Here is a 25,550-nt window from a genome sequence, read left to right as displayed (position 1 = left end):
TATGCACATGCAAATACACAAAATGCATGCAATTAAAAACAAACAAATATGCTAACAGTGTGTGAGCAACACAAGAACTTCAATACGATTCACATTCATTATATGTTTTTCACAGCACAGATAATTGTTTTTTGTGTTAAATTACCTGTAGACACCAACGCACGTACATGGATGCACACAATACATGCAACAATGCAAACCAGGCGGCGTCTCCGTTGAGCTTCCTCCTCTAACAACCATTGGCTCGTTATCCTTTACAGCTTTAATGATACTGCTGCTTTCTCCAACACTTTAATTACCAATTCTGCAACACGACTGATGAACACGAATTAAAGTGTCACCCAATAATACCGTGATTACTCATTAAGGAACAAAGCGAGAGACGGGAACAGATGAACGGAATCAAGCCGTAAATGAGTCATTTACATGACGGTGTTTCTAGGAACTAGCTGGTACTGAAGCATTGGAGGAAATATTTGAGTGTTCAAATCAAACAATTAGGTCGTGCATGTAAATAGATTCGTGTGGTCTAGCGGTTTGTACAGGTGGCACAAATTAGCACAGTTAGAAACCTAGTTAGCTGACCACCTAGATACCATTTTAAAACATCTCATTATCAGGCTCCCACATTTTCAGCCAACTTTTAATACAGCATTGCATGCATTTTTAGCACAGAACAGGATTGCTTTCGTTAACTAAAACTAAAACTATTAAAAACATTATTGTTCATTAAAATAAAGCTGAAATAAAATAATATAAATATTAGATGAAAAACTGAAAGGGATTTAAATGAAAATTAGAAATGCTGCCTTTGAAACTAACTGAAATAATGTTAAGTTAAAGCACTAAAACAACTAACTGGAAAATTAACAACTAAAACTGAGCCAAAACTTAAACAAACTAAAAATTATAAATAAAATAAAATAAAATAAAATAAAAATAAAAAGCACAAATTAAAATGAAAAACTGGGGTGGGGGTGGTGGGGTGAATTCAAAAATATAACGTTATATAAATAAAACTATAATAACACTGGAAGAGAAAAGTACAGACACAAATAGTTTTAACTAACTATTTAACCCAATATTTGCACGTTACATTTACTGGATTTGTCTAGCTAGAACTACAAGCATCAAGCAATTTAGCATTAGTCCCATCTCATATGTGATTCTGCTCATATTATGTGATGCACACCTTACTGGTATTAATACCTATAAAGAGTTTTAAATCAATCATGTACGTAGTTGCATTTGAGTTCCAGATTAAAAAGTAGCTATCAATGAGTCGTGGTGCTCATGTGGGTGATACAGGTCTGCATCATGTCCCAATATAATTTCTCCATCTCTCTATGATAATCCTGAAAAAAAAGTGTCAAAAGTAAAGCCCAAAATAATACATACAGTGAATACGGCACGCAGGTTATGGAGCTGATCGATGTCTTTAGCCAAACCTGAACTGGACCAGCGCACAAGATAGTTTTCACTGCAAGAATGTAAAAACAACAGATATTAAATGGCATTATTTTTACAGTACAGCAGCAATGTCAAGAACATAGGACTGATTCCCAATGAATACATATACCGATAAACGTAATAACATACTAGAGTATAACAATATCATTTACTGCTGAAACGAATCACTGAGAACTGTGTGCATGGCACAATCACTGTGGTTGATTTACTACTGAGGATGTGAAACATCATGGTTACTGGTCACTGAGGCTCTCAAATGAGGGTCAAACTATTGTCAAATTATTACAATTGATTTAAATAATATTACAAATATTAAAAAAATTATAATAATATAAAAATGTATAATAACATTTAGATACAAAAAAATCTAAATAAATTTAAAAAATAATAAAATATATATGTTTGATCACAGATGTTTACCTTAAAACACAAAGGAAGACATGAATAAATAAAATAGCAAAGGGTTAGGGACAAGCTGAAAAAGATGATCAGCTCACAATATATTTCAGAATCTTTCGTAACTATTAAATCTAAGCCAGAACACCCAGAATTCAGTTGAATTCAGTTGGTGTTAAAAAAACTTAAACAAAAAAAAAAAAAAAAAAAATCTTAATCTCTGAACAAAGTTCTATTTGACAGCAGCAATGTTTAGGATGTGAATACACATCTATAAGTTTGAGTTTGTGTGTGCACTGACCTGATAAACTTGGACTCAATCGGGTCGTATAGCGACATCAGCACTTCTGCATCTTCTCCGATTTTGCACACGACATTCTTGAGTGTGACGAACAGGGCGAACGAGGGTGTGGAGGCAAACTTGGCCTGCCGGCTCAAATCCATGTTCTGCTTCTGGGACTGAAAAAATAAATACATAAAAAATTATGGCATCTGAGCACAGTTAGTCTTTCAAACTTGAGTCTTAAAGTCAGCTAGACTAATTACACAGGCGTTAGTGACTGTCGGTCTCAAAGAATTTATATCCCATATAAAATCTGTATCTGCTGAAAGAGACTCAAGGACAGTGAACCTCTGGGTAGGGTCAGCTGGGAAAGGCAGGAAAGCAGTGCTGTTGTATTTTCAGAATTTCTTCTTGTCATACTGGTTTCCAAGAAGATAGACTGATAGTAAATGTTTTGACCTTTTGTAATTGTTATGTAGGAGTCCCTCAATTGTACTCAGAGTGAAAAGATGGATCTCAAAATCATACAGTCACTGTTGGAAAGCAGTCAAATATGTACAAGATGCTGGAAAACCAAAGAGTGTGCCGGGGCTGGAGGATTTTTCTGAAGAACAGCAGGCAGTTGAACTGTTCAGGACAAACAAGGGACTCATGAAAACAGTCGTGGATCATCCAGGAAACGTCACACAGTATTAAGATTCAAGGGTATGTAAAATTTTGAACGGGGTCGTTTTTACAAATTCAGTTATTATTTTGTCTTGTGGAGTATATATAAACATCTGTTATGTGAAATAGCTTATTCAAGTTATTTTATTTCTAAATAAAAAATAACATGCAATTTTCATGATCCCTCTTATTTTGTTAAAATTATGAACATTTTGCATATTATGCAGGGGGCATGTAAACTTATGTGCACAACTGTATTTGCAATGTTTTTCTGACGATATAAAACTAAGAAACGTTGTGAATATTTTGTTGATTTTATTGAGCATTTCAAATGACCATTAGGTTGCCTAAAGACAGTAATAATAAAAAAAATAATATAAATATAACTGAAATACTAAAAATAGAATTAATATATATTGTACATATTGTATGTCACATATATTGAACTATATGTAGGTTAATATTGTTGTATATTGCTAGAATTGTTAAGTGCATATAAGCAAAAATGATCAAATATTATTCTTGTGTTTATTCAGTGAAAACAGCGTGGGAAACATGTTTTAATTATTGTTTATATAAATATGTATATGAACAATTGTTTTTTTTTGGGTCACACTAATTTTTTGGTACTAATTAACAGCCAATATGCTAGTAATATGCATGCTAATAAACAAATAGTTAATAGTGAGAATTGGACACTAAACTAAACTTATAATATATTACTTATTAATATATTAAAATATATATATTTTATTGCTTTTCAAATCTTTGAAGTTTTTTGCTGTACTTTATTTATTGCACAAAACTTGTGCGTTTCCAAACTGTGCTGTTTGAAAGCAATGGGTTCCTCTGATTGAGACTTTTTTTAAAGGGGTCATATGACGTTGCTAAAAAAGAACATTATTTTGTGTATTAGGTGTAATGAAATGTGTTTATGCGGTTTAAGGTTCAAAAAACACATTATTTTCCACATACTGTACCATCTTCTCCGATTTTGCACACGACATTCTTGAGTGTGACGAACAGGGCGAACGAGGGTGTGGAGGCAAACTTGGCCTGCCGGCTCAAATCCATGTTCTGCTTCTGGGACTGAAAAAATAAATACATAAAAAATTATGGCATCTGAGCACAGTTAGTCTTTCAAACTTGAGTCTTAAAGTCAGCTAGACTAATTACACAGGCGTTAGTGACTGTCGGTCTCAAAGAATTTATATCCCATATAAAATCTGTATCTGCTGAAAGAGACTCAAGGACAGTGAACCTCTGGGTAGGGTCAGCTGGGAAAGGCAGGAAAGCAGTGCTGTTGTATTTTCAGAATTTCTTCTTGTCATACTGGTTTCCAAGAAGATAGACTGATAGTAAATGTTTTGACCTTTTGTAATTGTTATGTAGGAGTCCCTCAATTGTACTCAGAGTGAAAAGATGGATCTCAAAATCATACAGTCACTGTTGGAAAGCAGTCAAATATGTACAAGATGCTGGAAAACCAAAGAGTGTGCCGGGGCTGGAGGATTTTTCTGAAGAACAGCAGGCAGTTGAACTGTTCAGGACAAACAAGGGACTCATGAAAACAGTCGTGGATCATCCAGGAAACGTCACACAGTATTAAGATTCAAGGGTATGTAAAATTTTGAACGGGGTCGTTTTTACAAATTCAGTTATTATTTTGTCTTGTGGAGTATATATAAACATCTGTTATGTGAAATAGCTTATTCAAGTTATTTTATTTCTAAATAAAAAATAACATGCAATTTTCATGATCCCTCTTATTTTGTTAAAATTATGAACATTTTGCATATTATGCAGGGGGCATGTAAACTTATGTGCACAACTGTATTTGCAATGTTTTTCTGACGATATAAAACTAAGAAACGTTGTGAATATTTTGTTGATTTTATTGAGCATTTCAAATGACCATTAGGTTGCCTAAAGACAGTAATAATAAAAAAAATAATATAAATATAACTGAAATACTAAAAATAGAATTAATATATATTGTACATATTGTATGTCACATATATTGAACTATAATATTGTTAATATTGTTGTATATTGCTAGAATTGTTAAGTGCATATAAGCAAAAATGATCAAATATTATTATTCAGTGTATTCAGTGAAAACAGCGTGGGAAACATGTTTTAATTATTGTTTATATAAATATGTATATGAACAATTGTTTTTTTTTGGGTCACACTAATTTTTTGGTACTAATTAACAGCCAATATGCTAGTAATATGCATGCTAATAAACAAATAGTTAATAGTGAGAATTGGACACTAAACTAAACTTATAATATATTACTTATTAATATATTAAAATATATATATTTTATTGCTTTTCAAATCTTTGAAGTTTTTTGCTGTACTTTATTTATTGCACAAAACTTGTGCGTTTCCAAACTGTGCTGTTTGAAAGCAATGGGTTCCTCTGATTGAGACTTTTTTTAAAGGGGTCATATGACGTTGCTAAAAAAGAACATTATTTTGTGTATTAGGTGTAATGAAATGTGTTTATGCGGTTTCTCCTCTATGCCCCGCCTTTCTGAAACGCGTAGATTTTTACAAAGCTCATCGGTCTGAAAAGCGAGGTGTGCTCTTATTGGCCAGCTATCCAGTGCGTTGTGATTGGCTGAATACCTCAAGCGTGTGACGGAAATGTTACACCCCTACCATACTGTGATGCCGTGTCAGGCCTTTCACAACGAAACACACAGCGTCTCCAGATATGGCGGTGGCAGCAACAGTACTACAGCGAGAATCAAAGTTACGTCTTCTTTCTTTGTGTATACATTTGGGCAGTGTTATGCAAATCTTCCCACACAGTGACGTAGACATGTGGGGGCATGTTTAAATTAGCCGTTTTAGGAGGGCGTGGACGAGTCTTAACTTTTATAAAGAATATCTCTTTGGGTTTGAGACTTTAGTCTTTGCAACTTTAGGGATCTTATCTATTCATGAACAGCTTGTAACACTCCAAAGAGAAAGGAAAACTTGAAATCTCATCATATCACCCCTTTAAGCTATATCACCCAGCCATGTGTCACATTAAGACCCACAGTTAAGATGGGAAGTGAGATGGTGCGCTCTCACGCTCTCTCTGTTCCTGTGTAACCTCTCACACATTAGCAATGGTGTTTCAGAGATGCGGTCAGGGACTTTTCATGTGGTTTAGTGGTTGTGCTTGACAAAGTAGTCACATCCAAATATAAATATGAAGTAACAGTTAACATTCAAGGTGTTTATTAAACATCACAGCAAGTGATGAGAAAATGTGAGTGTGCCGTCGGCTCTCAGGCCTCGCACATTCACAATCCAATAACACCAACAAAACAATTCAAATATCTCAATCCAAATGTATTACAGACATCAGAAAAAAAGCAGCATCTTGAAATTAGTGCCATAATGGATAAAAACAGTCTAATATCGTTTACCTTCTCCTCTTGGATGCGAGCTTCAATCTGCTTGGATGCGGCTTCATGTGCTCGGAACAGATTGACAGTGCTGGTCAGGTCAGGATCCAGAATATTCCCGTCTTTATCTCTCACCACCAGATCCAGATCTAAATACCTGCCAAACACACAAAAACAGTGTAGGAAAAACAGTTGTTTGAAAGAGATGAAGATTTGTGTTCTACTAATCCAAATGGATACATTTACTTTGACATTACCTACTAAATGAATGTGAAAATGAGCATAAGAGAAAAAGAACAAGACAGATTCAATTGATTTTCAAGAAATAGCAGTAGGTGTTATCAATGGTTTAAAGCATGTTGCTATGTGGTTACTAAGGGCATTCTGGATTTGTATCGAGAAAAAAAAATAAAAAAACCTTTCACTTAATAAAGTTGACAAAGACAGAGACTTGAACTGAGAACTGAGAGTTGTACATGTGTGTGTCACTAGTGACTTTTTCTCTATCATCCTACTGTATGCTCACTTCCTCCTGCTAAAGTTAACAGGAACACCAAAACGCTCTGAGAGAGGTAATAAACTTGCTGCTATTAGACGGCTTTGAATGTGTTCAGTGAGCAGAAAAAAGTCTGTAAGCGTGCAACTAGAATAACTAAATGGAACTGTCATACATTCAAATTGGTTTCCCTGTCTTCCTTTGATCAGCTGAACAATTAGCCCCGCCCCAAACTCACACCATTGGTTGATACGATGCAACTCTACAATGGTGGTTGGGTTCCAGAAATAAAATTTCAATATACATATATATATATATATATATACATATACTGTATATATATACACAACTGTTCTGATGTTGTTAAATGATGGTATATGCTTTTGTTGAAGCGTCAGTTCACATTATTTCAAAATAAATAAAATTTAACAACCGAATTTGGTGAAAAATTACATTACCCATGCCCACTGTGTGCGCTGTCATGAATACGCTGTACATGAAATCCCACCAATCAGAGAGATGCAGCAAGCAAATCAGGTAAAGACAAAATATTTAAATATTTCTACATATGCATATTTAGCAATAAACTTAAAAATATATTGTTTCTATAGATAGAAGATATAATTCTATTGATATAATTATTTTTCTCCATTTTTAATTCAATTACTTTATTTGTAATGCTTCATGGGATTGTAGTTCTTTCCCTCACTCAAGCTTAAGTACATAGTCTTGTACCTTTGTCTTTTTGGCTGATTTTAAAATACTTTTTGCTTCAAATAAAACACTGTAATGTTGTAAATGACCTTGTAGCTGGTTGGTTTGGTTCATGGCTTATAACAATTTAACAAAGACTTTTTTGCTGAACAAAGACTGTTTGCCTGAGACTCTGGATTACAGGTAATAATAATGTTCAGTTTCTTGCACAGACCGATTGTTGCGCTTCATAAGACCTCAACATATCGTCAGGAGCCATGGGTATTCATTTTGTGTTGCTTGATATGTATTTTTTGACTCTCAAAGTGCTGGAAGCCACTGACTTGCATTTTATGAATCACCAAGCACCACAGTTTCAGCTAAAATCTTCTTTACTGTTCTACTGAAGAAAAAAAAAGTCACCTACTTCTTGGATGGCCTGAGGGTAAATTAACAGCAAATTTAAATTTTTAGGTGAACTATCCATTTATCAATTTTTGTGAGTTTCCTGAAGATTTTCTGAAAATGCCTACAGTGCACATGCAAAAACACACCACCAGGTGTTGTGGATGATTGCCAGGGTGTTCTAGGGATTTACTAGGGTGTTCTTGTATACTTACTGGTCCTTCAATGCAAGTCTACTTGTTTTATTGTTTGCCAGATGAGAATCATCTAATAGCGTCACCATTTAATACTTAGAGTTAAGGAATTAAACTTTTAACTCCAAATAACAGCACACACTGCTGATTAATATCATCTTTTCTTTTCTTCCCCAAATGAAAGCGGATAAAGTGCTGAAATCTGAAGTGCTGCAAGTCTTTCACAATGACCCTTCATAGCAAAAACAGACCCTGAATAAAAATGAAGAGCAATAAAACGCTCTCATTAAAAGTCAGATTCTATGAAACGGACTGCAGTCGTGACTTCCAGCTCACGACCCGATCAGCACGAGTCAGCAGCTTAAGTGTGTATGTGTTCATACTTGTTCCCGTAGTCCATCTTAGAGGTGACTTTCTGTTTGAGCTCGGACAGCTCGTCCTGCGGGAGCGTGCCGGACAGGATCTGGGAGCGCCATTCGATCAAGTCGTAGATCATGTCTCGGACCGTGTTGAACATCTCACGCTTGTCGCCCTGTTGGAAACAAAAAGTCTGATTAAAACCCTGCAAAGCGTGTTAATTAATTCGTCAAAGCACATGCTGCTGCATAAAGGCGGATGCTCTTAATCACTGTAGACAAAGAGCCCCAGAGGGTCATATTGCATGTTTATGCAATTAAAAGAGTTTATAAACTTTCAGTGAGACACTTTTCAAAAAGGTTTGAAAACAAACTTTTCTTTTTAATTTGAATATCATGTCAGAGCTTTTCAACATCTCACCCCCAGGCAGAAAGTATGGGTGTAGAATTGTTGCATTATTTCAAATAAATAGATTATGATCCACAAATAAATGTAAAGAGATTTACAAAAAATTAAACATATTGACAAATAAATAGAATGACATAAACAAATAAATCTCAGGGTTTCACAAACATTAATTAAATTCAGAAATAAATAAAATGAGATTTGCAAATAAAAAACATTCACAAATACATTTTTATGTCACAAACACAACTTTGCCTGCCATTCATTTGTGAATCGCATCCTGTACATTTGTAGATCGCTGCACACATTTGTGGATCGCTCACTGTGCATTTGTGGATTTTAAAACATTTCTTGCGTCAAGACGCTGACAATCTACAAATGCGTGGACTCCACCCACCGTCTACTCAAGCCAATCAGATAACAGCCACACTTCGCTGACCAATCGTAGCACGTTCTCGCTATAACCAATCACGTTTTACTTTTCAATCAGGGCAGTCTCTTCCTGAAATAACTTCATTCATAATATGCATTGGCTCAAATAGGAAATATAAGGGCCATAAAAATTGATACAGTAAAAGATGTTTAAAATTGTATTCCAAGCTTTATAATGGCAGAGAACGGGGGACGAGATTTTGAAGCCCAAAAAAATGCATCATAAAGTATACTCCACTCAGCTCCGGGGGGTTAACAAAGGCCTTCTGAAGCGAAGTGATGCGTTTGTGTAAGAAAAATATCCATATTTAAAACTTTATCAACCGTAATCTCTAGCTTCCAGCGGATGACGTAGGACGCAAGCATGGTGTAAGCGCCGGTGAGAAGTGATGAACATGGAAGCGCAGAGGAGAGAGCAAAACAAAACACCGGTCACAAATTGGTAGTACAAAACGAGGACTTGTAAAGAAAAATGTCTGAGAATTTCGATATAAGCCAAGAGAAGAACAAAACTTGGTTCTTGTGAGGCTAGCATATTCTCAGCTGGAACGGCACTCTCTCGTGAACGAGCGTACGAGAGTTAGCGGAAGCTAGAGATTACAGTTGATAAAGTTTGATCTTACACAAACACATCGATTTGCTTCAGAAGGCCTTGATTAACCCCCGCAGCCGTGTGGAGGACTTTTTATGATGGATAGATGCACTTTTTTGGGTTTCAAAATCTCGACCCGCCATTCACTGCTATAATAAAGTTTGGAAGCACCAATTTGAATCGTCACATATTTGAATCGATTTTCAACCGGCTCGCGGTTAATCTTTACATCCCTAACCAGGACATTTTTAATATAACTCTGCTTGTAATCGTCTGAAAGAAGAAAGTCATGTACACCTAGGATGGCTTGAGGGTGAGTGAATCATGGGGCAGTTTTCATTTTGGGGTGAACTATCCCTTTAACACCATGTCAGCATGTCAGGATATTTTCATGGTGAAAAACAGATTGATGTTCAACGTTTCATTGATTTATCATTTGTGTTCAAGGAATAAATATTAAGTAAACATCCAAAAAAATAAAAAGACAATTTACATGAAATAAAAATGCTAAATAAAATGAGAGTATAAAATGAGATAAAATAAATTTTAGATTTTGCCAGGCGCTTAGCAGTCTTGTCTTGGTTAATATGACAGAAAAACCTTGTATAAGATGTTTAAAGTCCAATTTTTCTCCAAATAAAAAAAATATATTTTTTTTTTGGTGTGGATATACTTTAACAAATCACAAAATTAATTATATATTAAATACTGAAGGTTAAATATATGCTGCTAAGTTGATGATGTCATCATGCTGACTGTGTTAGTCTGATGATGTCATAATTCTGACATCTGCCACGTCCTAATTTGTCCACTTATGACATGCTTTATAACCATGTACTCTTTGGAGCAACACCGCATGCTTTTAAGTGTGCAGAGGAAGAGTGTGCAACTTTTGGGAAATAATACATAAATTTGGAATAAACGCAAGCTTACCACATATAGGTCCCTCCATATTGCCGCCCATTCTCGCAATGTAGTCGTGACCTCATGAATGAGCGGAATCTCAGTAGGAATGACCGTCTCCTTTTGTCTAAATGAACAGTGATAGAGTGCAAAACAGAAACAGCACAATAAGTGAAGGAGTTTTCCAAGAATATCGCATGTGTGGGAAAAACAGGCTGATTAACTGCATCTCACTGCATTCACGTCAGTAATTCCTGCTTACTACAGGCTCCTGAGGACGCCGAGTCATTCAGATCCCTTCATGCCAATGAAAACTAATTACCAGCATCAGTCATCAAAAGAGCTGTTAAGAAATCTGAGCTGGGCTTTGGTCACGATTCCAATTACTCTCACACACTCACACCAAACTCGTGCATATTATATTCCTGAACCACGCTTGAAAATCCATTTCGAACTACAAAATCTCCCATTAGGCTAGCAATGGGCTGCTGAGGCGCTAACTTAGTAAGACGTCTATGGGAAGAATATTGTTATCTGCGCTCAGGCTGGTTTCAGGGAGCAACACTGATACAATCAGAACAATAACAAAAGTAACAGGATCTTCAGATGCAGCAAATGAGCGTAAAGTTTAATGGGATGTTCCAAAACATAGTAAGCTACCTACATAGGGAACTGCCTTGAAAAACAGCATCCTAACCATAGTAGAGACTCACAAAATCAGATAAGAAAATATCTGTGTTTAAAGGTCTTAAAATGGTGAGAGGTGACAGAAATGGAGGGGGAACGAGGAGTTTATGGGTCTTTACATGAATAGGGCACTAAATAGAGTGTGAAACTCTTAAATTATGAAATATATAAGAGAAGGTTTTTTTTCTTAGCAAATGAGCACTTAAGAGATAGAGATGGCACTTAACCTTCAGAAAATGCCAAGGACAAATTAAATATTATATAAATATTAAATATGCAAAAAATGGAAAACCTCATATAAAATGAATTTCATAACATTTTAAAACCATGGTTTGCATTAATTTGTATTTTTAGCAACATTAAATAAACAAACAAAAATAGACAAAATTATAAACAAAAAAACAAAAACAAAATAGTAAAATAATATTAAAAATAACAATATTTAAAAAAATAAAAATAAAAAAAAAAATTATATAAGAGATAGATAGATATTTTTTTCTTAACAAATGATCACTGAGAAATGTTACGTAACCTTCAGAAAATGTTGTGGATAAATGAAATATTATATAAATATGAATTTCATATGAGGTTTGCCATTTTTCCATTATATTATTTTAAAATAATTATTTGCATGAATTTATAATTTTTTTTAGCAATGATCAAAAATAGACAAAAAATATAAACAAAACAAATAATAAAAAATAAAACAAAAAATAAAAAACAAAAAATATATAAAATAAAATAAAAAAATAAAATAAAATTCTCAAATACACTTCACTTTGCACATGGGAGACATGACTCACAACTGTTAAGCTAATAAGCTAATGTCACAATACTCTAAATCTGCACTGCTCTGCACTGGTAATTAATCCATTTTTAATTGGACAAACTAACTAAACTACATCTAGTACTTTTGAGTAGAGAATGAAACATAAGCAGATTTATAGTCAACTTTTCTCCCGTTGAGTTCGTCACAACAAATCCTGGGATTGCTTTCCCCACGAAGAATTTGCAATCTGGCCGAAATGAGTTTGTCTGGAAAGAGAGCTAATGTCTGCTAAGATGTTGCTAATGCTTTATTTCACATTCAACTAACTGCAAACTTTCAGGAATCTAAATGAACATACTGACCCATTGCCTTCAACAGTGGCCTCCTTCAGATTTATGTAACAAGCCGGAAACACGCCCTGTACATAGAGGAAACAAAGGAAAATTCAAGTTGAGGCCTGCTGAATGAGTGTATTGAAGAAAGCTGACTGTACTCTGGAAGCGTTTCATACAGTAACTCACCTTCTTCGATTTTCTCCTCAGCCGATACCCTCGATACCATCCTGAGAAAGAGCAAGAAATATCACAGCAGTCAGACGGAAATGCCAACAATTAGATTACAGAGAGACGCCACTGTGTCCCTATAGCACAACTAGAAAACAATATTCTGAGATTATAAAAGACATGTTTCATAAATCTCCTGGAGAAATAAAGTGAGGTGTCCACAAGGTACAAACAAATCATTCAACTGAAGTGTGTTATTGAGATCGGAGAGAGGAAAGCTCTGATGATGACATATCTGTGTCCTAAAAAGTTAAATTTAATTAAATGTAAAAATAAATTACATTTAAAATAAAAACAGATAACAACATAAAATAAATTATTTGGCTTTGTAGTTATTGATATTTTTTCCCATAATTGAAATAAATCCTTATTGATCAATCAATTTTTTCTTAAAATAGCTTTGATGAAGGCTTAAATGGTTGAGCTTGAATAATTTTCTTTTCATATTAATGCTTTGCTGTGTCATATCTAGTTACAACATAAAGAATCTGTGTGTGTGCGTGCGTGTGTGTGTGCGTGCGTGTGTGTGTGTGTGTGTACCTACTTAACCATATTTTGGGGACAAATTTGTACCCAAAAGTGAGCAAAACCTGACAAAATCGCCAAAAACCTCCATTTGGGGACGTCCGCATTTGTAAAACTGGTATAAAAATAAACAAAGTTTTTTTGAAATTGTAACAATGCAGAAACAAAAATCGCCATCGATATACCGATGCGATGGCGCCGCAGACGGCAGCCTCAGTGTTTGGTTCTCCAGTGTTTGTACTGTTTTTGTTAGTTTTTCCTGTTTTTTGTTTCTCAAACACGATCAGTTTTACCAGGGATGAGCTGCTGAACATTCGGCAGAACACACCACACAATCTTCTACCGGATTTCGTTTATTCGGACGTTTTGCTGAACGTTGTACTTGGCGGAGCAGCTGCGCTGATCAAGCGCTTCAGGACGCGCAGATGCAGATGACACTACAGTCATCGGTCTCATCAAGGATGGAGACGAGTCTGCTTACAGACAGGAGGTTAAAGAGCTGGCTGTCTGGTGCAGTCTTAACAACCTGGAGCTGAACACCCTCAAAACAGTGGAGATGATCGTGGACTTCAGGAGGAACCCCCCTGCACTCCCCCCACTCACCATCATGGATAGCACTGTAACGACAGTGGAGTCATTCAGGTTCCTGGGCACCACCATCTCTCAGGACCTGAAGTGGGACACTCACATTGACTCCACTGTTAAAAAGGCCCAGCAGAGGTTGTACTTCCTTCGCCAGCTGAGGAAATTCAACCTGCCACAGGAGCTGCTGAAGCAGTTCTACTCAGCCGTCATTGAGTCTGTTCTGTGCACTTCAATAACTGTCTGGTTTGGTTCAGCTACAAAATCAGACATCAGAAGACTACAGAGAACGGTTCGGACTGCTGAAAGGATTATTGGTGCCCCCCTGCCTACCCTCCAAGAACTGTATACATCCAGAGTGAGGAAAAGGGCTCAGAAAATCACTCTGGATCCATCACATCCAAGCCATCTCCTTTTTGAACTTTTGCCATCTGGTCGGTGTTACAGAGCACCGAATACCAGGACAGCCAGGCACAAGAACAGTTTCTTTCCCCAGGCAATCTACCTTATGAACAGTTAATGTTCTCCCATTGTGCAATTAAAGTACAGTATGTGCAATAACCTTATACTTATTTATCACCCTAAATCCTAGTACATCCCTACAACTTTATTTTATTTTATTTTATTCTATTCCTATTCTATCTATAGCACACCTGTACATACAATTTATTCTTTTTTTGTGGTTTATATTTATGCATGTGTATTTTATTCACATCTTATTTTTATTATCTGTGTGTTGTTGTTGTCTCCGTGTACTGGAAGCTTGTGACACTATAACAAATTCCTTGTATGTGCAAACATACTTGGCAATAAAGCTCTTTCTGATTCTGATTCTGAAACTGTGAGGGGTAGGGTTAGAGGTGGGTTTAGGTTAAAAATTGTATAACTATCTGTATATAAAAACAATAGAAGTCTATGTAATGTCCCCGTTTAGACAGCTAAGTAAACGTGTGTGTGTGTGTGTGTGTGTGTGTGTGTTTCACCTTCGTAAGTCTCCAGAATGTGTACAGTGTCTCCGATCTGTAAGGACAGCTCTTCATCACTGCGAGCATCATAGTTATAGATTGCTGCGGACAGAGAACATAAAACACTGTAGTGAGACACATGGCATCAATTTCTGCTTGGTGTGTGAGAGAGAGAGAGTTATAGATGCTGCAGCAATGCAATAACTAACCACACAACAAACAACAGCAGCTCAGCAACAAACAGCGGCTCCAATTTGACACATACAAGCACCCAAAACATCGTGACTGAATGCAAAGTGTTCGAATGTTTTTAAATCGACATTTTCAGTGAATAGCCACTTTAATTACTTTAATGGTGCTTGAATGTATTTTTCTGGCTTGGCAGTAAAAATCACCATCCATATTCATCTTAACACTCATTGCTGCCCTACAAACACTGGTACTTCCTTCAGGAAGTGTGTGATGCCTTTAGTAAACAGATGGATGTTCTAGGAGTTGAGTTTTACCGGCGTGTTCATCTTCCCGGGCCGCTGCCGATGACGTTCCACACAGTGTTTCTCAGTGACCCTGAATGACCCACATGACCCAGTGACAGAGAGACAGCAGAGGACGAGAAGGGAGCGAGACCTGTGAGGGTTAATTACTGTCTCTATTTCGGTCTCGGTCGGACTCTCACCTTCATTCTCACATATGCTGTTTCTCTCTGCTATCAGCAGAGAGAGAGTAATTACACAATATTCTCAACATGGGTCTTTTGAAACCATACACACACAGAGAGAGAAACACAAAGCAGACATTTCTCTCTGTAATCTCTCTCTTTCCCTGAATCTGAATTTAACACCTCTGCAGCACTACATGACAAAAACATTTCAATGCACGTCCTTTTAGATGGCGAGTCTGAGAAACACTCTGTGTACCTGCAATTACACGCATGCAAACCAACAATCATAAGTTATTTAAAAAAAGCACCAGATAAACACAAGCAAACAACTGCCACATGACATTTGTGTGACAACTGTTTAAAAGAGCTCCTACACTAAGAATACTACTACTACAGTATTTATTCACGTTGAATTAGCCTTTATTTTTGTGATTTACATTTCTTTTTTAAAAAAATTAAGTTTTAGTCATTATTAGTTATTAGTTTTTATATATTTTTAGTTTTGGTTTATTTGGTTTATAATTTTATATTCTATTTAGCATTAATTTACTTTTAAGTTTTAGTCATTTTAGTACTCATTTATTTTTATTATTATTATTATTTCTAATTATATTTCTAATTATGTTATTTTTCTAAATATTAGTTCTAATATTTCTAATTTCCATTATACTACTACCGTTCATAAGTTTTGTTTTTCTTTTTTAAGAAATTAATGTTTTACACAGCAAAGCATTTCTTTTTAAAATAACTTGTTTTTAAATGAATTCTATTTCATATAAAGTTGTTCTTTTGTGTATAAAAATAGCAGCACAACTGTTTTCAACATTGATAATAATCAGAAATGTTTCTTGAGCAGCAAATCACCATATTAGAATGATTTCTGAAGGATCATGTGACACTGAAGACTGGTGTAATGATGCTGAAAATTCAGATTTGAACACAGGAATAAATTAAAGTGTCACAATATAAAACAACAGAAATCAGTTATTTTAAACTGTAACACTATTTCACAATATTACTGCCTTGGTGAGCCGAAGAGGCTTCTTTTTAAAAACATTTAAAAATCTTGCAGACCCAAACTTTTGAACAGTAGTGTGTATAAAACACACTCAACGGTAATCACCATTGTGCCACAAATAATCCATGTATGATAATGCATGTAAGAACGCATACATTTCTCTCTGTCTAACAGAGCTTTAATTACTGTATACACATCAAACATTTCTACAGACTATATACATAAAGCGACATCTCAACAAAGTCAGGCAAACTTGAAAAAGCCATGAGCCAGCACAGCTTCCGCTCATCTGCACACACTCCAGACAACCAGATCCGCACATCAAATCCCATATGCTGGCGTTCTGATAGTCCCACAAGAAGCCAATCCAATTACACAACAAACAATACATGGAGAGAGAGAGACACTGCCACGATAGGAGAGCAGAGTAATGCCTAGAGAAAGAGGAAGAGGAAATGGTTGAGAATATGTCCCTAATGCGCATACGAGTCACAAAGCGCCACAGATCAAGCTCTTATCTTAGTAGGAAGAACACTGTACCAGATGACATCGTTCTGAGCTTTCTCTCACACACACTCGAGGAAATGCACACTTAAAGACACAAATGATCATATGAGCTCAGCTCAGACTGCTGTGATTTGGAATTTCAAAGCCTGGCTAACAGGTGGCTAAACACACCACAATAATGCACAACCGCTACAGGTTATTAATTATATAAGAGAACTTTAGAACGTGAAATAGAGAAACTGAGGAAAAAAAGTGAGCCACCTCAGTGTCTGTCTATATAGGCAGCAAACTTCTCAGGCAGAATCTTTATTCTACAGAGATAGAAACCAATCAATCAATCAATAAAATTCAATGAAAAATATTTACAATGATATACAATGATATACAATGATATTTATCTTATTTGTAAAGTAAAAAATTAACATCCTGATGCTACAAATGAAAACCAAGTGAGCAAAATAAAACAAAACAAATAAATATAAATACATTTTAAATTAAAATATCATCAATAAAATAATAATCCTGACACTATTGGGAAGTGAGTAAATAAAATAAAACCATAAATAAAAATAAACAAACAAACAAAACAAAACAAAATAAAAAGTTAATATTTAAAAAAAATCATTATTTATAGTATAAAATGAATATTGCCATCCTGATGCTATGCTACTGAGATAAACAAGCAAGCAAATAAAATAAAACAACAAATAAAAATAAATAAAAATAGCATCCTGATACTATTAAGATAACCAAGATATCAAATAAAAACTATAAATAAAATACATAAATAAAAATCTTTACATCCTGAACCTATTGTGATAACCATGTGGACAAATAAAATAATATAAAATACAAATTTTAATCAAATTAAATATATGAAAAAAATAATAATAAAATATAATGAATATTACCATCCTGATGCTACTCGGATAACCATGTGAGCAAATAAAATTAAAATAAATTTAAATATTTAAAAAATATATCTAAAATAAAATGAATATTATCATCTTGATGCCACTGAGATTGAGCAAGAAATAAATAATAATAAAAAAATCCTTCCTGGCTTTGTTCAGACAACCTAGTGATGGAAATGAAATGAAATGTGATGCTGCCTAAAACAAGGTATAAGGCAGAATAATTTCACTGTCAATTGTTTGTAACAGCTTTCATGTGCATATGCATAAAAACATTCTTCAGTTGTGCAGCTCACTGAAGGTTTTGGATCAGAGCTGAATGAAGAAGACTAAACAGAGAGAGGAAGAGAGGAAGGGAGACACACAAAGAGGATCAGTGCATCATGAGACAGCCCGTGTGTGAGAGAGACTTTGACAGGAAGTTCAGGCCCCTAGAGGTGCCCGTGTCCCCCGAGAGAGAAAGCAGACGCTTCAGTCGCCTCTCTTCCAGCCTGGCTCTGAGTGAATGGAGCCCATTGAGCCGAACACAGACACCAGCTGCATCAGTCACTCGCCTGCCCTCCTGTCTCTAAACCACAGGCTAGAGATGAAACGCTATGAAAATTTCATCTTAAAAATTAGTTAAAGGCTGAAATTTTATGAAAATGCATTATTTATTTATATATATATCAGCATAAATTCCTAATTAAACAAATAAAAACGATAATACCATTTACTTCCCAGATCAAGAGTTTATAATGCAATCTATTTTTTTTTTTTTTCATTTTCAACGATAAGAATATTACAGAGTTAATGCAGTAACGAGACGGTAGGCATATTATTGACATAGGCTACATGACATGACATGGCTTGGGCATGGGCGACCTCAATGTGCCCAATCAGTATATTCACCGGTCTTATAAATATAAATATTTATATATTTATATTTTTATATTTATATATATACACACACATATATATATACATATATACTGGAATCCAACAACCATTGTAGAGTTGCAGACTTTTTTCTGCTCATTAAACACATTCAAAGCCATCTAATATTTTATGAAAATGTGTGTGTGTGTGTGTGTGTGTGTGTCTGTGTGTGTGAATAGGATGAGTCAAATGATAAATTATAGGCATTTAATCTGCTCCATAAACAATTTTACATAGGCTACCTAATTATCCAAAGTGTTGAGATTTTTAGAATACACATTAGCTTGTTTTCCATCTTCAGGCTGAAATTTACAACAAATATTTGGGCCAATTTTCGCATTAGTCTGAACAAAAACATCCGACAGGCTGAATGAAAATGTAACTCCAGTGTCTGACAGCAGGTGGTGCTTATGGAACAGCAGAAATAGAGCGGTTTCCATGGTAACCGCTGGAAACAAAGCAGCCCTGTGCTCATAAACACTGCTTTATTAGGCTTTTCTGAAGACCTTATGCATTCATGGAGTTCATTCATTCATACATTCTTTTATATAATTTCTCAGTCTGCCTTCCGTGCTGCATTGTGAATAAGTCACGGCTGAAGGGCGTTGTTAGGCAAGTCACAATGCAGCATGACTCAAGCACCTTATATTGCTGTAATAAAACAGTTAATAAAACAGTGCTTTATCGTGAAGAAAACAGAGTTTTCTAATCAAATATGGTTTAAATGATCATTTAAATATGAAACAGTAAAACCAACCATTGGGACCTTTTACCGTGGTTTAAACCAGACCTGCTGAAATGCCTGAACAGTTGGTCTGAACGGTCCTAAGGGCTAAATGCATGGGCATTTTCAAGAGCGTTATGATTGAATGAGATGTGCACAGCCCTATTGAAGTCACTGAGTCAAAAGCGCACAAAAGGAATGATAAAATAATCTCAGATATCTGGCTGTGGGTGATGAGGAGTAACTCCAGCCGGAAAATAACCGGCCATTACAGCCAGATTGTGTGAGCTGCCCATAGCATGGAGAGCAGGTATACTTCAGCAGAGGAGAAAAAGACTTGGAATCAAAAGACGCTGAGAATAAGTGAAAGTGAAAGTGAAAGTGACGTGACATGTGGTCAAGTATGGTGACCCATACTCGGAATTAGTGCTCTGCATTTATCCCATCCAAAGTGCACACACACAGCAGTGAACACACACCTGGAGCAGTGGGCAGCCATTTTTTTTGCTGCGGCGCCCGGGGAGCAGTTGGGGGTTCGGTGCCTTGCTCAAGGGCACCTCAGTCGTGGTATTGAAGGTGGGAGAGAGTGCTGTACATTCACTCCCCCCACCTACAATCCCTGCCGGTACGAGACTCGAACCCGCAAGTCGTGGGTTACGAGTCCGACTCTCTAACCATTAGGCCACGACTTCCCCAGAAGTTGAACAATAAGGCAGAAGTTGAACAAGAAGTTGAACAATTTCTAACAGAACAGATGGCACAACGAAGGTGCTCGAGCAAAACTTCTATCAATTCCAGAGAGCCAGAAAGGTTTTATAACATAAGAGCGGGTCGACAGCTTCTCTTTGAGGTCTGAAAGTGTAATAAAGGGTTTTATTGTCTCACTTAGCCAGACATTTCAGTGTCGCTATAAAGTCTGGTCCATCTTGCAGTTTATTAGCAGTGTTTGGACAAACCCTGAACCCTGAGTATTAAACTTCACCATGTATCTCGCTCCGAGGCATTTGTGCTACAGACAAAAAAAGTCTAGTTTATTATTATTTTTTCTAAACAATTGAACTTACAGTTTTCACCTGATTAAATCACAGCTCATAAACCTACAACTGAACGAGGGTCTAGCATGCCAGAGACATGGGACTGGGGTTTTCTGGTAACTAAAGCGCAAGTCCTGCCCTGCTTCCAATGGAATGAGGAAAAACAGCGTGAGCTTCTTTTCCTGTAACAATGTTTAATTGGGATTTGCGCTCTGATCACACTCATTTAGACTCGGCTGAAACAAAAGAGCCTTCCACTTTAAGAGAGAGATACAGAAATCAAAGTTTCCTCCTCAAATGAATTACAGATCACAGACAATCATGTTTGTTCACACTGGTGCTGAGACTGAGCCCCTACAATTAACCTGAAATTTAACACAGACGCTAAATATTTGAATATTTGTTGAACTATACCTTATGTGCATATCAGGGTTGTTTTAGTTAACCAATACCATAAAAAAATCATTACTTGAAATAAAAATCAGTATATAATAAATAAATTAAAAATAATAATAATAATAATAATAATAATAATAATGTTAAAATTTGCCAGGTGGTGAAGTTAAGTGCATTGCATTCTGGGATACAGTATTTCATGCAGTGTGCTCTGGTTGAATACGGCACATCTTAGCAAAAGTATTAGGTTATCTGAATGCTACATGCATACAGGAAATGAATGCATATTGCAAAACTAGCATAAATAATACTATGGTAGTGTGATAGTAGTATGACAAAACAGAGAGAAAAAAAAGAGAAGTGCTTGAATTATACTGTAGAAGTGGGGAACGCGGAAAAGAGGCTGATGAGGAGATGAGATATCATCATGTTGAGACAGTTTGTCTACTACAAATTCAGCCAACAGGTAGAAACAAGCCTGATGCAGCTGAAGATATATACAGACAAAAACATACAACATCAGTACATTAAAACAATATCTGTAATGATGGCCTGAAATTCAGTGCAGGATTCTGGCTAACAGGCACAATTTTTATAATTCCTGCAAGTTCCATGTTCATTATTCCACACAATAATTATAACATACATGTGAGAATTCAACTTCTGTTACGAATGGATAAAATAAAATATAAAATAAAACAAAATAAAATTAAAAAAAATCAAACAACACAAAACAAAAAACAAAATAAAAATACATTTCTGGAAACCAGTCTAATAATTCAGGGCAAGTAGTTAAATCAGCTAGTTGTTTGGGAAACAAACTGACATTTGTATTAAAAGCACCTGTGGCTTCCAATAAACTCAGTTTGCAAAACATGTCAGTGCACATTTATATGCACATGTTAATATTAACTTCACAAACGAATGATATTTCTTGCCTTGATTTAATGAATCAGAACTGACTTAAAACCAAGGCTCGAAATTGCGACCATTTTGGTCGCATATGCTCCCGAAATTGAATCTGTGCGACCTCAAAATATATTTGGGAGCATTTGTGCGAGTGCATATAATTTTTGTCGTGCGACCCGTTTTAATTTAGCTAATATTAACCAATACAAAATCTGCATTAAAGTTAAGAATGTAAGGATAAAATCTGTTAATATATAATTTGTAGTTGTGGTGCTCCTAAATTTTTGGTGAGTGCTCCTAAATTTTTGCTGGTGCTCCTAACTTTTTGAAGTTGGGAGCACCAGTGCTACCAAGTAAAAAAGTTAATTTCGAGCCCTGAAAACATTTGCATTGAGATCCGTGTTTGTATGTCCTGTACATTTTGATACAAATATGCATTTCAAAAACACATTTTTATGCTAACATATATGTCTGTCATAAGCACAATTCACCAAGTGAATAAATCAGCCTTTATGCTGCTTTGTGTGTGGCGAGTCTTGTAAGGTAAAATATTTGCTCTGTATTTGTTCTTGTATTATAGTTCAAAACGTTTCAAGCAGCTTTCAACATTTTCTGATCAACAAAACAAAACAAACCTATCTGCTTTTTATGCGACAGCATTAACATTCATCATTAAACCAACTTCAACTGTTTGTGAACTTTCTGTTTTTGTAACACTTAATTTTATATATAAACGCACTCGCTTTCATATCACACTAATTATTACCCAGGCACATTTCCACAAAGTGTGAGAGCGTTTCTAAAGATCTTCGTTAGACTCGCCAGTCGCCACATTATTCTGACGAGAGGACAATTACACATTATTCATGAAGGGAGGCAAACTTGCACTAATTATCTTGTTTGCATCAAGCGCAGATCCACCAGCACACAGCGGCAACGCTCAAACCTGCCTGAAAACCCGACCCAGAGCCTGTTTCTGTCATGTCCAATCAGAAGCGGGTTCATCATCATTATCACACAGCAGCGGGTCAGCGTCCGTGATGCCAACATACCTAGAGTCCTGCTGTCTAATTGCTTCGTTTTAATTGGCCAAGTACACTTGAACTTCTGCAGGTCCCAAATTTAATAATGGGAAAATACTTGCTCCAGACTGTTTGGAGAATTGGCATAATAGATTCAAGGATACTAGAACACATGTAGGAAATGTAGTGAAGCGAGGTTATACACATGAAGACTTTTAGTGCAACATCAGACTCAAATCGCATTATTCTACATTACTGTTTTAAATAAATGAATAAATGAATTAAATAATTCTTTAAAAATCTGTATTCAAATTACAATTATTAGAATAAAATAATTCAAATAAAACATAAAATTATATGTAACAATTAGCATCAAATTATTAAAATTTATTAAATTTATTTAATAGGTACATTTATTTATATTAATAATATTTCTTATAAAATTTAATTCAAATAAATTCAAATCGATACATTTAAATAAATATAAATACAAATAAATACTAAAATTTAAACAGGTAAATTTAAATTAATACTTTATTCAAATAAATTTAAATAAATAAAAATAAACGGAAAGATACATTTAAAAACGAAAGAAATTGAAATAGGTGAATTTAAATAAATAGAAATAACACAATTGTCAATTACATTTTAAAAGATACATTTAAATTAATAAAATAAAATTCAAATAAATTAAAATAGATTAATTTAAATAAATGCATATGAAAAATACAAATAAACTGAAAAATAAATAACCTTAAACTAAAAACAAATTGAAGTAGGTGAATTTAAAAGAAAGAAAGAAAGAAAGAAAGAAAGAAAGAAAGCATTTATGGATGAATGTTTAACACTGTACATTCACAATGAATTGATTTCTGGGCTGAATTTCTAACAAAAAGTATTTGTGAAATTACTTGTATCATGAATTTGCTCATACCACCCACTGCTAATACAACGGGAAAAGAGACAAAAGAGATGAAGAGGGGCCGAATCAAATTGTGCAATCGAAATAAGTGTGTAAACAGCTTCAAATCACAGTCAACAAGGAGAAAACATCCATTATCTTAAAATACCATTTGCAGTTCTGATCGATTCCTTCTGAAGTGGAGACACGCAATTAGCCACACATTTATCCTGCGGTTAGAGCGTTTCGCGCATCAGGTTGCACAGATGTATGCTTATAGACTGTGTCGTGTGCAGGTTTCTGTGTGGGCCGAGGATAATGAGATGAGCGAGGAGAAGGTCGACAGAGGTGAGAAACAACGGGAATCTCCCTGAACGAGAGGGTCAGCACTACTGAGGCAGAGAGGATTGTGGGTATAATGTAGAGGGGCCAGACAGCAGCAAACGCCCACGCTAACCGGCAGAGAGACCACGCTGCTTCCTCACAGCTCAATATTTGCCAAGCAAAATGATCGGTTTCATTAATGCATACAGCAAAACCAGATCAAAACGTGCGCCCATAAACAATCTTGCTTTGCAGTGTTTGCAAAGGTGAGCAGCACTATTATTATTGCTAATACTAAGGGTTAGCAGATGCTCTCATCACAGTTTGTAACTCTTCCCACACCATTTGTGTGAAACATCAGTTCATATAGCTTTCCTTTATTGTTTTTACAATAAAATGCCACAAATTGATTTAATTTGTTCAACACTTCACTTTCATCCACCTGATGACATTTCATAACATAAAGCATTTTGAGATCACATGCACTGGATAAAATCAAGTCTTTTTGTCTTATTACCAAAGTAAAGCAGGCTATGAGTGACAATGTTTAAATGTGAAGTACGTAATTTCTATGGCACCAAACGGTACTGCGAAAATAAAGTATACTTGCAAATAGGCCTGGGCGATAAAACAGTATCGATATTTATCGACGGTACACCTTCTTCGATAACGATAGAAAAAATGATTTGATATAGCGCACGATATAGGCCAGGGCTCTACGCTTATTTTTCTTTTTAGGAGCACTTGTGCTCCTAACTTAAAAAATTTAGGAGCACCTTCTAATCAATAATCCAAAATTTGATCAAAAATTACCCTTCCCATTACGAGGTGATATTTGAGTCCTTAAAGTGACTTGCAGTGGAATTTTGTTTTTACCTTTGTAATGGCATTTTTCTAACTTTATTAAAAGTATGTAATCTTTTATGTCAAATTTTTTTTTTAATTATATTTGATAAGCTTTTTAAAAAATTCTTATTAAAACCACATAATAAGAACAAGTAGAATAAGAAGAATAAGTTACTAATAAAATGAAATCAGTATTAAAATTAATTTGTACAGAGGTGGCACAGAAGAACACAAAAGTGGCATGTAGGTGTATTTTCAGACATTTAATGAGGATCAGAGGTGGCATGAGTGCAATTAAATCCATAAATTCATGTTTATTAATGAATTTAATGATTAATGATTAAAAGATTAATGTTTTAAAAAATGTTGAATATAGAAATATTAAATGATTTAAAGAACTGAAAAGATACTTTAAAAATGAAACAAACTGCCAGCAGGTGGCGACAAGTCACTGATTTTATCACTGAATCATTCATCCAATTGATTCATTCGAAGGCTGATTCATTCAAGAATGAAGCAAGTGACAGTATTTATGAATGGGTAATCATGAATCACTGACTCACTAGATTCATTAAAAAAAAAA

The 25,550-nt window shown here is 35.2% G+C and overlaps 1 protein-coding gene across 1 annotated transcript in view; it reads right to left on the bottom strand.

The window, feature by feature from the left end:
* Positions 1 to 25,550, bottom strand: part of LOC107740868 (dedicator of cytokinesis protein 1-like) — a 268,121-nt gene that overhangs the window by 219,698 nt on the left and 22,873 nt on the right. The window contains exons 2-9 of the mRNA XM_016553391.1: positions 14,812 to 14,895; positions 12,680 to 12,720; positions 12,521 to 12,576; positions 10,733 to 10,829; positions 8,397 to 8,545; positions 6,247 to 6,382; positions 2,168 to 2,325; positions 1,399 to 1,480 (exon numbers count right to left, since the gene is read on the bottom strand). Of these exons, the coding sequence (XP_016408877.1) occupies positions 1,399 to 1,480; positions 2,168 to 2,325; positions 6,247 to 6,382; positions 8,397 to 8,545; positions 10,733 to 10,829; positions 12,521 to 12,576; positions 12,680 to 12,720; positions 14,812 to 14,895 (803 nt within the window). The remainder of the gene's footprint in view (positions 1 to 1,398; positions 1,481 to 2,167; positions 2,326 to 6,246; positions 6,383 to 8,396; positions 8,546 to 10,732; positions 10,830 to 12,520; positions 12,577 to 12,679; positions 12,721 to 14,811; positions 14,896 to 25,550) is intronic.

Source organism: Sinocyclocheilus rhinocerous, unplaced genomic scaffold (assembly GCF_001515625.1).
Source record: "Sinocyclocheilus rhinocerous isolate Xijiao unplaced genomic scaffold, SAMN03320098_v1.1 scaffold1908, whole genome shotgun sequence".
NCBI lineage: Eukaryota > Metazoa > Chordata > Actinopteri > Cypriniformes > Cyprinidae > Sinocyclocheilus > Sinocyclocheilus rhinocerous.
Note: the sequence above shows the minus strand (reverse complement) of the source record. Positions and strands in the feature narration are given on the sequence as shown.